This window comes from Eumetopias jubatus, unplaced genomic scaffold (assembly GCF_037043125.1).
Source record: "Eumetopias jubatus isolate StellerSeaLion01/CBP00866 unplaced genomic scaffold, mEumJub1_p1.0 scaffold_15, whole genome shotgun sequence".
Classification (NCBI taxonomy): Eukaryota; Metazoa; Chordata; class Mammalia; order Carnivora; family Otariidae; genus Eumetopias; species Eumetopias jubatus.
Window position 1 is genome coordinate 41,147,996 of NW_028274821.1, and position 13,298 is coordinate 41,161,293.

The 13,298-nt window shown below is 37.5% G+C and overlaps 1 protein-coding gene across 4 annotated transcripts in view; it reads right to left on the reverse strand.

The window, feature by feature from the left end:
• The window catches only part of ZDHHC21 (zDHHC palmitoyltransferase 21), a 66,027-nt gene that overhangs the window by 16,387 nt on the left and 36,342 nt on the right, over positions 1–13,298 (reverse strand). For all 4 annotated transcript variants that reach the window (XM_028107295.2, XM_028107291.2, XM_028107292.2 and 1 more), the window contains one exon: positions 2,940–3,056. In XM_028107295.2, the coding sequence (XP_027963096.1) occupies positions 2,940–3,056 (117 nt within the window). The remainder of the gene's footprint in view (positions 1–2,939; positions 3,057–13,298) is intronic.

Genomic DNA, 13,298 nt, shown 5'->3' on the forward strand with positions numbered 1-13,298 from the left:
ATTTTGAAGCTTTTGCTGCCAAACTCCTCTCTCTGAAGCTTCTGAGGTTGCTGGGTGAGAAGGAAATTGCTGCCCCCAGCTATAAACCCCAACAGCCCTTATAAGTAACTTGTACTCTTAGCAGCAATGTCCCAAATGTCCATTTCCAGTCATTCATCATAAGAAATCGAAAAAAATCTGAGAATTCTTATTCCAGGAGATACAAATATATACCAATGATCTTGGTAAATCCAAAAGTGAAAATTCAAAAAATGCAAGTATAATCTGGCAATTCTGACATGACTTATAGACAGACTATAAAGTAATTATGAATTAGTATAAAAGTAGAGAAAAGATTTTAGGCAAAGACCTACTCTCATCTTCACCACTATTATTAATACCATGTTATTTATCATCATTAGAGAAGTCATGAGATATTAGAAAATATTTCAAGCTGAGTAACAAAAATAATTTAAACAGACATTATACATTCCATGAACAGCCAATAAGAACATGAAGGGAAAAAAAATGTAAACAAGCATTGAGCTCTATTAATGATTTGCATGGTGAACAATTTGCTGCCTGCAATTTATTTTGATATGTTATTGAAACACGTAATAGATTGATAGACAGTTTGACATGATAAAGCAAGTATTCTAATGTTAATTGTGGTCGTAATTCACCGTAAATTTAAAATTTCCTGTGTGTTTAATGTTTTTCTTATAAAACCTAGGGAGGAAAGGTTATTATGAGTACCTTATAAAGTATGCAAACATAGGTTATACAAGAAATATGTTTTCCCTCCATTTCTGACTGCATTCTTCCAGTTTTATTCAGAGGCTTGTCACCACTACCTGTATCTAGCTCCCCACCCCTAGGCAACCCCTCATCTCCTTTCTGTTTCTACAGACTTGCCTATTCTGGACATTTCATATAAATGGAATCACAAATACAGGGCCTTTTGTGACTGGTCTCTTTCACTTAGCATAACGTTTTCAAGGTTCATCTATGTTACAGCATGTATCAGTCCTTTACTTCTTTTTATGGCAGAATAAGACCCACTATGTGGATATTCCACATTTTGTATATCCGTTCATCAGCTAACGGACACCTGGATTGCTCCCAGTTTGAGGTTATTTTGTATGAATAATGTTGCTATAAATATTCATGTACAAATATTTGCACGGACATACGTTTCATTTCTCTTGGGTATATACCTAGGAGTGGAACTGCTGAATGAAATGATCATTCCATGTTTAACTTTTTAAAGAACTGCCAGACTGTTATCTGTCTGCACTGTTTTCCATCCCTACTAGCAGTGTGTGAGGGTTCTGATTCCTCTACGTCCTGACCAACCTTATGTTACCATCTTTTTTTATTACAGCCATCCTAGTGTGTGTGAAGTGGTACCTCATCATGGTTTTGATTTTTATTGCCCTGATAACCAATGATGTTGAGCATCTTTTCACGTATTTGTTGTCCATTGGTATAACCTATTTGAATGAATGTGCATTCATATCCTTTGGCCGTGTTTTAATTAGGGTTTTTTTTTTTAGTACTGAGTTACAGGAGTTCTCTATCCTAGATATAAAAGCCCTTTATCAGATATAGGATTTACAAATATTTTCTCCCATTCCATGAGCTGCCTTTTTACCTTTTTGATCTTGTACTTTGAAGCACAAAAGTTTATAGTTTTATTTATCCATTTTTTTCTTGGTTGTTTGCACTTTTGGTGTCATATCTAAGATATTATTTCCTACTCCAAAATTTACTCCTATGTTTTCTTCTAAGAGTTCTATCATTTTAGATCCTCATTTAGGTCTATGATCCATTTTGAGTTAATTTATGTATATGGTGTGAGGTAAGGGTCCAACTTTATTCTTTTGCATGTGTATATCTAGTTATCCCAGCAGCATTTATTGAAAAGACTTTTCTTTCCCCCGTTGAATAGTTTTGGCACCGTTGTTGAAAATTAGTTAACTATATTCACATACATATATCTCTGAACTTTCAATTCTATTGTCATTTATCTATATGCGTATCCTTGTGCCAGTAGCACACTTTCTTGATTACTGTTACTTTATAGTAAGTTTTGATAACATTTTTTTCTCACTATACATTGTTTTCACTGAACATATTCTGGTAAACACTTATGCTTACATACACAATACATATGCTATACATAATATAATGGGGATCTTTTATAACACACATGATTATTTACACACGTCAATAAACAGTTTCTACAAAACAAATGTGTAGAGGTTGATCAAAATGACTGTGCCTTTTAAGGTTTAATACACACTGACAACCCTTCAAAAAGGTTATGCCAATTTACCACCATCGACGATGTATGAGAAAACCTTAGCCTACATCTTCTACAATGTAGATTATCAAACTTTTAAATCCTTACTCAATATAATTTTTCTCACTTTTTGAACTTCTCTGTTGTGATAAATCCCATTTGGCTAATAAATACATGCAAAAAAATAAATAAATAAGACCCAATCACTAATAAAGTGTTTCTAACCAGCACCTCCATTTTTTGGATTTTATCTTAAATAGTCTTAAATTGTTTAAAGAGGAAAAAGAGATGGTCAAAGTAGTGTTATTTGTAATATAGAAAAAAAGATTACACACTAGATGCTGATCAAAAGGCAAAGTGTTAATATGGTATGTTCACTAAACAGAGTATATCCAACTATTAAAAACTGTAAACATGGAGTCTGTAGGCATATGGAAATATGCCAATTTTTAAAAGCAGGATGCAAAACTGTATATATACTCTATACACTGATTCTAACTATGTTAAAATTACACAGGCATATGGAAATGAAAATATATAAATGACTATGTGGTAATTTTCTCCTTTCATTTCTAAACTTTTTGTCACTTCTTAGAATTAAGTTCATAATTAGCAAATGTGTTCATAAATACATTACATTAAAAAATATACTTACTGTGATGATGCCAATTAGTTGAGTATAAAAAAGTCCAGTTATTCCAACTAACATAGTAATGCCCATAAAGGCAGCTAGTCTCATTATGGCCAATTCATGTCTAACAACAAAGAGGTCCTATAAGAAGAGAGAAGACAGACTTAAAAACAAATTGAAAAGTTACTTATAATTGCAGTAACCATCAAGAATTAACCCATAACACCGCCCCTTATTTTCTTAAAAAAATACTCTCCCCCTTTTGAGTTTATTCCACTTAATCACTATATAAATATTTGAAAATTTCAAAAATAATTGTTTTTAATTCATAGTAGCAAGCCAAAAAATAGGATTTTTACTACTCTTGTGTCGAAAAACCCCAATCCTAAAGTTGCAAATTAGCCACACTTACTGTTTGTAGCAAAAACCAAAAAACAAAACAGAAACCTCCAGAAAACACAAACAAAACATATATAATCTTTGGTTACACAAAAGGAAATTTTATTATTATACTGCTAAAGAGTTTGAATGCACAAGCATGACTCATAGTATTAAAGTTCAGGTGACCAAGATACCCAGAGATTATGTGACTTAGTCAAAATAAGGGGGAAATATTAATGATAGGATTGTGTGGACAAGTTCTCTTTAAGCCTACTTCATCCATCCATCCATCCACCCACTCAAACACCACCGCCAAGCACTGCGCTAAGTAATAGAAAAGTAAAAATGAGAAAGATATGGTCCATACCCTGAAAAAAACTGCAGCTTATTTAGAGAGAGAACCCAATTTTATGAAACTCCGAAACAGTGTGATCTATGTTCTACCAGGGATATATGCAGAAGACTGTAGAAACATCAAGCAATGCCTAGACAGGAAGGAGACATGTAAATGCTGTGAGGGAAAGCTGATTTCCTGTCTCAGGGCATAAAAATGAGTGTCTTGAAAGTGAACCCAAGAAAGTGGTGGAAAGACAGGCAAGCAAGAAGCATTTCATTTACTCTGTTACCAAGCAGACAGACTAGAGGAGTGAGACGGAGTTCTGGAAACCTACAGCGGCTAAACTCTGCAATAACACTTCCACAGTGGACAGAAGCAACAGATGAATGGGAAGGACCCCCAAAACATAACCACCCACATGCTTTTTTAACAGTGATTCAGGTTAAGGCTTAAAGGTATCCTGGTAGCAACATGAAAAACAGGGAGGTCACTGAACATAATGAGCTTGCTTAAAACAAAAGAACTGATGCTTTTCGAAGATTTTATTTATTTATTCATGAGAGACAGACAGAGAGAGAGAGAGGCAGAGGGAGAAGCAGGCTCCCAAGGAGCAGGGAGCCCGATGCGGTACTCGATCCCAGGACCCTGGGATCATGACCTGAGCCGAAGGCAGACGCTTAACCATCTGAGCCACCCAGGCGCCCAGAACTGATGCTTTTCGATGTATCACAGTGACTATCCACCAGACTCAAGCAGAAATCTGAGTCTACGCCCAAACCGCTCAATTCATTGGCTTGGAAAAACTTAAACTCCACCAAGACACTTACGGTGCTGTATAGCAGTCAGATATTAGGCAGTCATTTCAAACGCTCAGTGAAAAGAGTCTAGAGTCCTTACCAATCATGTAAAGATGAAAAGATGGAGCCATGCATGATACAAGAAATTAAGTGCAGAATGGAGCACTGGGTGTTATACGCAAACAATGAATCATGGAATACTACATCAAAAACTAATGATGTAATGTATAGTGATTAACATAATAAAAAAGTTAAAAAAAATTAAGTGCAGTAAGTTCTGCTATAATGCTGTTTGAAAAGACAAATTTGTTCCAACGTGGTCCATACATTAAACAACTTGAGCATAGCAAGAATTCTGTGTTTGCTTATTGTGATTTCATCTGCAAGAAACCCTAGATGAACACGGAAAACTGAACCCAGCTAAATTAAGGCTTCTGGGAATACACAAAACACATGCGTACACCCGAACACCTATCGACTACCACAACTGATCCTCTGTGTTAGAAGCCTCACTCATCCACATCTGCTATTACACCTTTCCGATTTCAGATGACTCTCCTTCTGTTACTTCCCAGCACATCACTTACTGTAACCCATCTCTTGCCCACTGCCACAACAACATGGCAGGTCTCTTTTAAGGTAAAGTGTCAAGTTTGGTATCGTATTTATGTATTTCTCAACTATTTAACATGTGTGAAACCGTGCTGCTGATAGTATTAGGTTCTGACCCTTTTGAGTGTCACTGACAAAGTTTCTGAGTGTTGTGCCTCCATCTTCCCATAAGCTCTGTGGTTTTCACTGCATAATTTTACAGAGTAGGGTGAATTTCAGCAATGCACATATGGGGGTCGCCTGGGTGGCTCAGTCGTTAAGCGTCTGCCTTTGGCTCAGGTCATGGTCCCAGGGTCCTGGGATGGAGCCCCACATTGGGCTCCCTGCTCAGTGGGAAGCCTGCTTCTCCCTCTCCCACTCCCCCTGCTTGGGTTCTCTCTCTCACTGTCTCTCTCTGTCAAATAAATAAATAAAATCTTTAAAAAAAAAAAAAGAAATGCACTTTTGGTGTAATAGTAGAGCTTGGTGTAGAAAATATACCATATATGACCAAATAAAAAGCATCTTCTCTTCTCCCAGTGAAAAGCTCTTAAACAAATTTTGCCACCTAGAATTTATAAATGTTGAGGATGATGAGACTGTAAGATCTAATTCTAATATTACATTTATTCACCAGGTTGCACACTTATATTTAAGAGTATTCGTGTAAAACAGTAAAATACTTTGAGAAATTTCTTTTTATCACTCTTAACATTTTCAAAACATAACTGCATTCCAAGATTACACACACATATTGAACATCTTCAGTACTAAATCCAAATCTTGGTCATTTAGCAAAGTTCTTCAGAGCACAACATCTTCACTTTACATTTTTTTCGATGTAGCACTTTTGGGATCTAAAGATTCGCTTGGAAAACTTTATCCAAATCACAAGAACCCTTTTGCTATTCGAGATCTTTCCTACATATTCAGCGTTATGGCTGAATGTGTCTCCCTCAAAACCCATTATGTTGAAGTCCTAATTCCTAGTACCTCAGAATGTGACTGTATTTGGAGACAGGGCCTTTAAGGAGGAGACTAAGTTAAAACAAGTCCCTTAGGGCTGGCACTAATCCAATCTGACTGGTGTCCCTATAAGAGGAAACTGAGAAACACAGGACACAGCTCAAGCACAGAGGAAAGACCAGGTGAGGACACAGCAACAAGGTGGCCCATCTGCAAGCCTGGGACAGAGGTGTCCAGAGAAACTCAACCTGCTGACTTGCTCTTCAACTTCCAGCCTCCAGCACCACAAGAAAATGAGTTTCTGTTGTGTAAGCCTTCCAGTCTGTAGCATTTTGTTATGGCAGCCCTAGCAAATGGATATAACAACTGTATTCCTTTATCATTTTCATTTTCCCCATTTCTTGTTAAGAAATGTGCTTATATCCAGGAAATGCATAAGATGTAAGTTCAGTTTAGAGAAAAGTAACACCACCCTCTCAAGAATGAGAACATTTGACAGCATACAGAGCTTTCATCTGTGCATTCCTTCCCCATCACATTCTCTCCCTCATCCCTACCCTGAAGGTAAAGGTTACTCATTCTTCATACCATTTGGATATTACCAAGTTTTAGTTGTATATTGCAGATACCTTCTACTCTGAGTCTACCGTTTCACTTTCTTTATGGCATATTTTGATAACTCCAAGGGCTTCAATTTAATGTAGACCAATTTATCAATCTTTTCCTTTAGTGCTTTTTATTTCCTGTTTAAAAAACCTTTCCCAATCCTGAGGTAATAATGGCATTTTTCTATATTATCATCCAAAGCCTTTAAAAGCTCTGTAGCTTTGCCTTTCCAATTTAGGTCACTAATCCACCTGGAATTGATGTTTATTCTTTTTGTGCACAGTGAAATACGGGGGTCTGAATTTATTTTTACTATATGGATATCCATGTGTATTTCCAGAAAAATTTTAATTAAGTCTTTCAAGTTACAGTACACAATCAGATACACACACACACACACACACACAAACACACACACACACACACATATTTTCTCTATTAAGCTTCATATTTTCCCCCCAGAGGTCTTATACTTTTTTGGCCATATTTAATTCAGGAACTTCCTGTTTCTTGATTCTATTATAAATGGTTTTGCTATTAATTTCATTGTCTAAACGGTTGTCGGCATACACAAGATTTTTTTTTCTAATCTGTTAATGTGATAACAACACTGATTTTCTAATGTAAAAACTGCCTTTCATGTCTAAGATAAACTCAACTTGATCAGGCTGGTTACATATATATCCAGATTCAGTTTGCCAATATTTTGTGCAGAAGTTGTTTATCTATGATCATAATCAGACTATAGTTTCCTTTCATTCTTCATTATCTTTGATAAGTTATATATTCAGCATATGCTGTACACATAAAATGGGCTGGGGAGGGTTCCCTCTTTTTCTGTTCTTTTTAAAAAGAGTTTGTATAAGACTAGAATTATTGTTTCCTTTCATATTTGATAGAGCCAGAACTCATTGGTAAATCTGTGAATATGCTTTGCAGAAGTTTTAACTACTCACTCATGGTTATAGAACTCATCCTGGTTCCAATTCCTTCCTGAAGCAATTTTCTTCTTAGAGCTATACTACGCTTATGATCAGGAAACTCAGTACTGTTAAAGATATTCAACTCTCCAAACTGATGTATAAAATTAATACAATCCCAATAAAAATCCCCCACCAGCACAGCATATAGTCTACTGATAGCAGTTTCTCTTTAATTTTACTTTGCTTTGATTTGTACAAATTGCTAAGTAAGCTGTTTCTAAATTTCATAGGAATGAACAAAACACAACGAATACATACCACTCCTATATAAAAAGAAAAAGGTGGGAGGGTTTGGCTTACTGCATGCATTCTCAATATAGGTAATATGGCCCCCAAGGAGGGAGAAAATTGGTTCTTCCCGGGGGAAAAAAAATCACCTATTTCAATAGTTTTGTGGCCATACACAAATCAAACCTACCTGACAAAATCTTATTCCTTAGTGTTTAATTTCATAGAGGGAAGGGGAGAAAATGTCTAAAAAGGCTCCCAAGGGAGCAAAAATAATGAAAAAAAGAAGAGTCTCCACTGGATAACAAGATTTGCTATAAAACTATAGTTATGACATGGTACAACCACAAGGACAGACAAATAGACCAACGGACTAGCAAAGAACCAGAAACAGATACACACATATATGGCTTGGTTTCTGACAAAGATGGCACTGCAGAGTAGAAAGAATTATCTTTTTAATAAATGGTGCTAAATCAACTGGCTATCCATCTGTGGAAAAAAAAAATGAAACCCTGATTCATATCTCATGAGAGACACAAAAATCAATTCCAGGTGGAAATGTAAAAAAATATAATACTTGGAAGACAACGTGGGAGAATTATATTGATGATTTGGGGACAGAAAAAGACTTCTTAAATTGAACCCAAAAAACACTAACCAAAAAGGAAAAGACTGATAAGTACATTTAAATTAAAAACTTCTGTTAATCAAAAAATACCATCAACAGAGAAAAGGTAAACTAGAGAGCAGACGATATTTATTATACATACTCAAAAAAGAGTTCAAATCTAAAATGCCCTACAATTACCAAAAAAAAAAAAAAAAGTCAAATAACCACCCCACCACCACCACCACCACCAAATAGGCAAAATACTTACACAGGCACACTGTGTAAAATAGGCTATTCATGTGGTCAGTAAACATATGAAAAGGGGCTCAATACCATTAGTCATTGGAGAAATGCAAATGAGAACACAATCAAGTACTACTCATCTCCAGCAAAATGGCTAACTTTAAGAAGACCTGAACGAGGGGCGCCTGGGTGGCTCAGTCCACTGAGCGGCTGCCTTTGGCTCAGGTCATGATCCCAGGGTCCTGGGATTGAGCCCTGTAGCGGGCTCCCTGCTCCGCAGGGAGTCTGCTTCTCCCCCTCCTTCCCACTCATGCTCTCTCTATCTCTGTCTCTCTCAAATAAATGTTTAAAAAAAGAAAAAAGAAGACCTGAACGAGTATTAGTGGGGCTGTGAAGTACTCTGAACTTATATTCTCTACTAGTGGGGGTTTAAATTCATAGGACCACTTTGGAAAACTGTATAACAGTATCTAAAGGAACACAGATATATCCTTTGAACACTATCACTTCTAGCTATAAGTCAAGGGAAATACATGCACATATACAGGAGAGACATGAACAAGGCTGCTTTCTGGCACCATCATCTCTAACAGCCCCAAACTGGAAATAATGTAAATGTCCATCAATAGAATGGATAGTCTTAAATTAAATGAAATACAGTTGACCCTTGAACAATATTGGTTTGACTGGCACCAGTCTACTTATATCCAGATTTTTTCCCCTATATTATACATGTATTTTCTTTTCCTTATGCTTTTATTAATAACATTTTCTTTTCTCTAGCTTACTTCATTGTAAGAATACAGTATATAATACCTATACAAAATATGTGTTAACCGACTATGTCATTGCTCAGGCTGTCAGTCAACAGTAAGACTATCAGTAGTGAAGTTTTGGGGGAGTCAAAGTTATACATGAATTTTCAACTGCACAGGGGGTCGGCTCCCCTAACCCCTGTGCTGCTCAAGGGTCAACTGCACCATGAATAAATTTATAGTGATATTCATTACAATGAAAAGGAACTATGTCTAATAACAAAAAGAATAAATCTTATAAGAATTGCTCAAAGAGGATTTGTGATAATTCACTGGGCTGTTTGTTTTTATTTGTGTACACTCCTCTGTGTTTTACAATATAGAAGGTACAAAAAATTAAACTACACTTGAGAAGAAAGTTGTGACCTTGAAAAATACAATATAAAAATACTTTGATTTCATAAATAGAAACAAAACTCTTTTAAAATACATATAACAAAGTGGAAAATAAAATTTGGTTACATATGGCCTATGAAAGGAGAGACAAAAAACGTCAAATAAGTTATAGGAAAGGATATGAGACAGAAGGAAAAAAGGAGAGAGGAGGAGTCCCACTGCTCTGTGATCCCATCTACCGCTTTCTTCCTGGGCCACTCCGATCCCACCATATTGATCTCCTTGCTATTTCTTGAACACATCAAGCAAACTCCCACATCAGGGCTGTTACATTTGTTCTTCCTAGCAAACTCTTTCCCCAGATACCCATGTTTGCTTCCTCACTTTCTTCAGGTCTCTGCTTAAATACCACCTTATTAGAGACCCAATTTGCTTATTTTTATTGGAGCCTATTTGCTTGTTTTTCCTTGACCAAACTACAGAAACTCCCAGCATTCCTTATCTCCTTGGTCTATTTTATTTCTTTCCCTAGTACCTACCTCCACCCAATATATATCTATTTCTTTATGTACTTCCTGCCGGAGTATGTACATGTACTCGCTCAGCAGGAGGTACATTTCTTTTTTTTTTTTTTAAGATTTTATTTATTTTTTGACAGAGAGAGACAGCGAGAGAGGGAACACAAGCAGGGGGAGTGGGAGAGGGAGAAGCAGGCTTCCCGCTGAGCAGGGAGCCCAATGCGGGGCTCGATCCCAGGACCCTGGGATCATGACCTGAGCTGAAGGCAGATGCCCAATGACTGAGCCACCCAGGCGCCCCCCAGGAGGTACATTTCTTGAGGATGAGGACTTCTGCCTTTTTGTTCAATGATGAGTCCCTGGAACCTAGAACCAATTCTAGCTCACAGCAGGTACTCAGTAAGTATTTACTGAATGAATCAATGGAAAAGAGGAAGAACGCTAGACAAAAGAGCAGAGTCTCCTCCCCACAACATGTGAAGATGCAGAGCCCTGCCTATAGAGACTGCTGTACACATGCAATAGTGTAGATAAACACAGAAAAAGAAACACACAGGCAACATGTACACACACACACACACACACACACACACACACACACACACACACCCCCCACAAACCAACAGAGGAAGAGAGGGGTGCCTGCACGGAATAATACTCCTACATTCCTATCTGGCAATCTTTTGTAATGCTATCAATTAAACTTCCAAAATGTTATAAAACTAGAGAGCAGTGGGGGCATCACCTCTTGATGCAAGCTAAATGAAAATAAGCCAAGAGTTGAATCTGGCCACTTACGATCTAGCAAGTAAGTCTTCTAATTAATACTTGTGTCTGTGAATTCCTTGAACTCATTTCTTTCAACAATTTTATCTTCTATCCTAATCTAAAATCAATCCAATTTTTTATTTTTTTAATTTTATTTATTTGACAGAGAGAGACAGAGCGAGAGAGGGAACACAAGCAGGGGGAGTGGAAGAGGGAGAAGCAGGCTTCCCACTGAGCAGGGAGCTTGATGCGCGGCTTGATCCCAGGACCCTGGGATCATGACCTGAGCCGAAGGCAGATGCTTAACTGCCCGGGCGCCCCTCGATCCAAATTCTTTGATTAAATCCTAGATAATACCGTTTCCTATAACTGTACCCGTTACATAAATGCAAATTCAAGCACAGCACACTCTGAATACCTACCTCCTACCTTTGGAGCCTAACTCCCTGTAGGCCATCAATGCTAACAAATTCTCAACATCAGTGGGACCTCCAATCTGTTGACGCAACCACCATTTCACTACCTATTACTGTCTTCCCCCAATACTTTCGCTTGACTCCCTGTTTATACGCCACAGTACACTGCTATAACTTCCCCTCAGTACACCATCAACTTCCTTGACCCTCTCTTTCACCACTCTTCTCCTGGTTCACTGGCTGCTCCTTCTTAGTTACCTTTCTGATTCCTCCTCATCTTTCTGTCTTCTAAAATTCAAGAGTGCCCTGGGTTGGTCTTCAGACCTCTTTTCTTCTCTATGTGTACTTACTCCCTAGAAAATCTCCTATCAAATCCCATGGCCTTAAATAGCATCTTTATGCTGAAAGTGCATAGATTATAGCTCACATCACTCCACTGAAATTGATCCCTGCATCTGTCTAGTTAACATCTCTTCTTAGATATGGAATAGGCATCTCAAAGTAAATACATTAAACCAAAAATCGTTAACTTCCTCCTAAAACCAACTCTTCCTCCAGGCTTCTCCATCTCAGGAGGTGATATGTCTATTCTTCCAGTTGTTCAGGCCATGAAACCTTGCAATCATCTTCGACTTGTCACACTTTACCTCATACCCCACATCCAAACATCACCAAATCCTTTAGCTCTTCAAACTATAATGGCCCACTTCTCAACACTTCCACCACTCCCATAATCATCTCATGTTTGGACTACATTTTAATAGTCTCGCAACTAGTCTTACTGCTGCCATGCTTGTCCTCCCTCAATTTATTTCCCATCAGTTTTCTTTCTAAAATGTAAATGAGTTTGTGTAACTCTGCTCAAAACCCTCCAAAGTCCTGACCACAAACATCCTAAAAAAAGAACCCATCTCTAACCTCCAATTCCATCCCTCACTGCTTTCAATTCAGCTCCTCCTACCTTCTCCCCAACTTGCTCCACTCAAGGTAGATTGGTCTTCTTACTGCTCCTTGACAATATCAAGTGCACTCCCACCCCAGGGGGACTTGGCACGGGTTCTTTCCTCTCACTGGAATGCTCTCCCTCCCAATATCAGTGACTTGCTTGAGTTCGAGGTCTCTGCTCAAGCGTCACTATTGAGAAAGGCCTTCTCTGACTGTATTATCAATCATTAATCTCTATCCCTTACCCAACTGTATTACACTTAATAATACTTTTTTGCATGTTATATATCTGTTTATTGCCTGTCTCCTCCAATTAGAATATAACCTCCTTAATGCAAGAACTTGGGTTTTATTCACTGCTGCATCCTCAGAGCCTAGATTAGGGAACAATGCACACAATAGACACCCAACAAATATTTGTTAAATGGCTAAATGAGTGTTTTTAGTAATTTTTTAAAACAAACATGCTTTGGGCGCCTGGGTGGCTCAGTTGGTTAAGCGACTGCCTTTGGCTCAGGTCATGATCCTAGAGTCCCGGGATCGAGTCCCACATCGGGCTCCCTGCTCAGCAGGGAGTCTGCTTCTTCCTCTGACCCTCTTCCTTCTCGTGCTCTCTGGCTCTCATTCTCTCTCTCTCAAATAAATAAAATCTTAAAAAAAAATAAAATAAACATGTTTCACAAATAAAATTTTACATTATTATAAAATGTAAGTTTTTATAGCATCAGTAGGAAGCAATCTTTATTTATAAGCCATTATTTCAAGTAGTTTTCTGTGTTTTTATGAGACTAATCTGAAAATTAACAAGATCTGAGGTATTTATGATCTTCCTCTTACTAA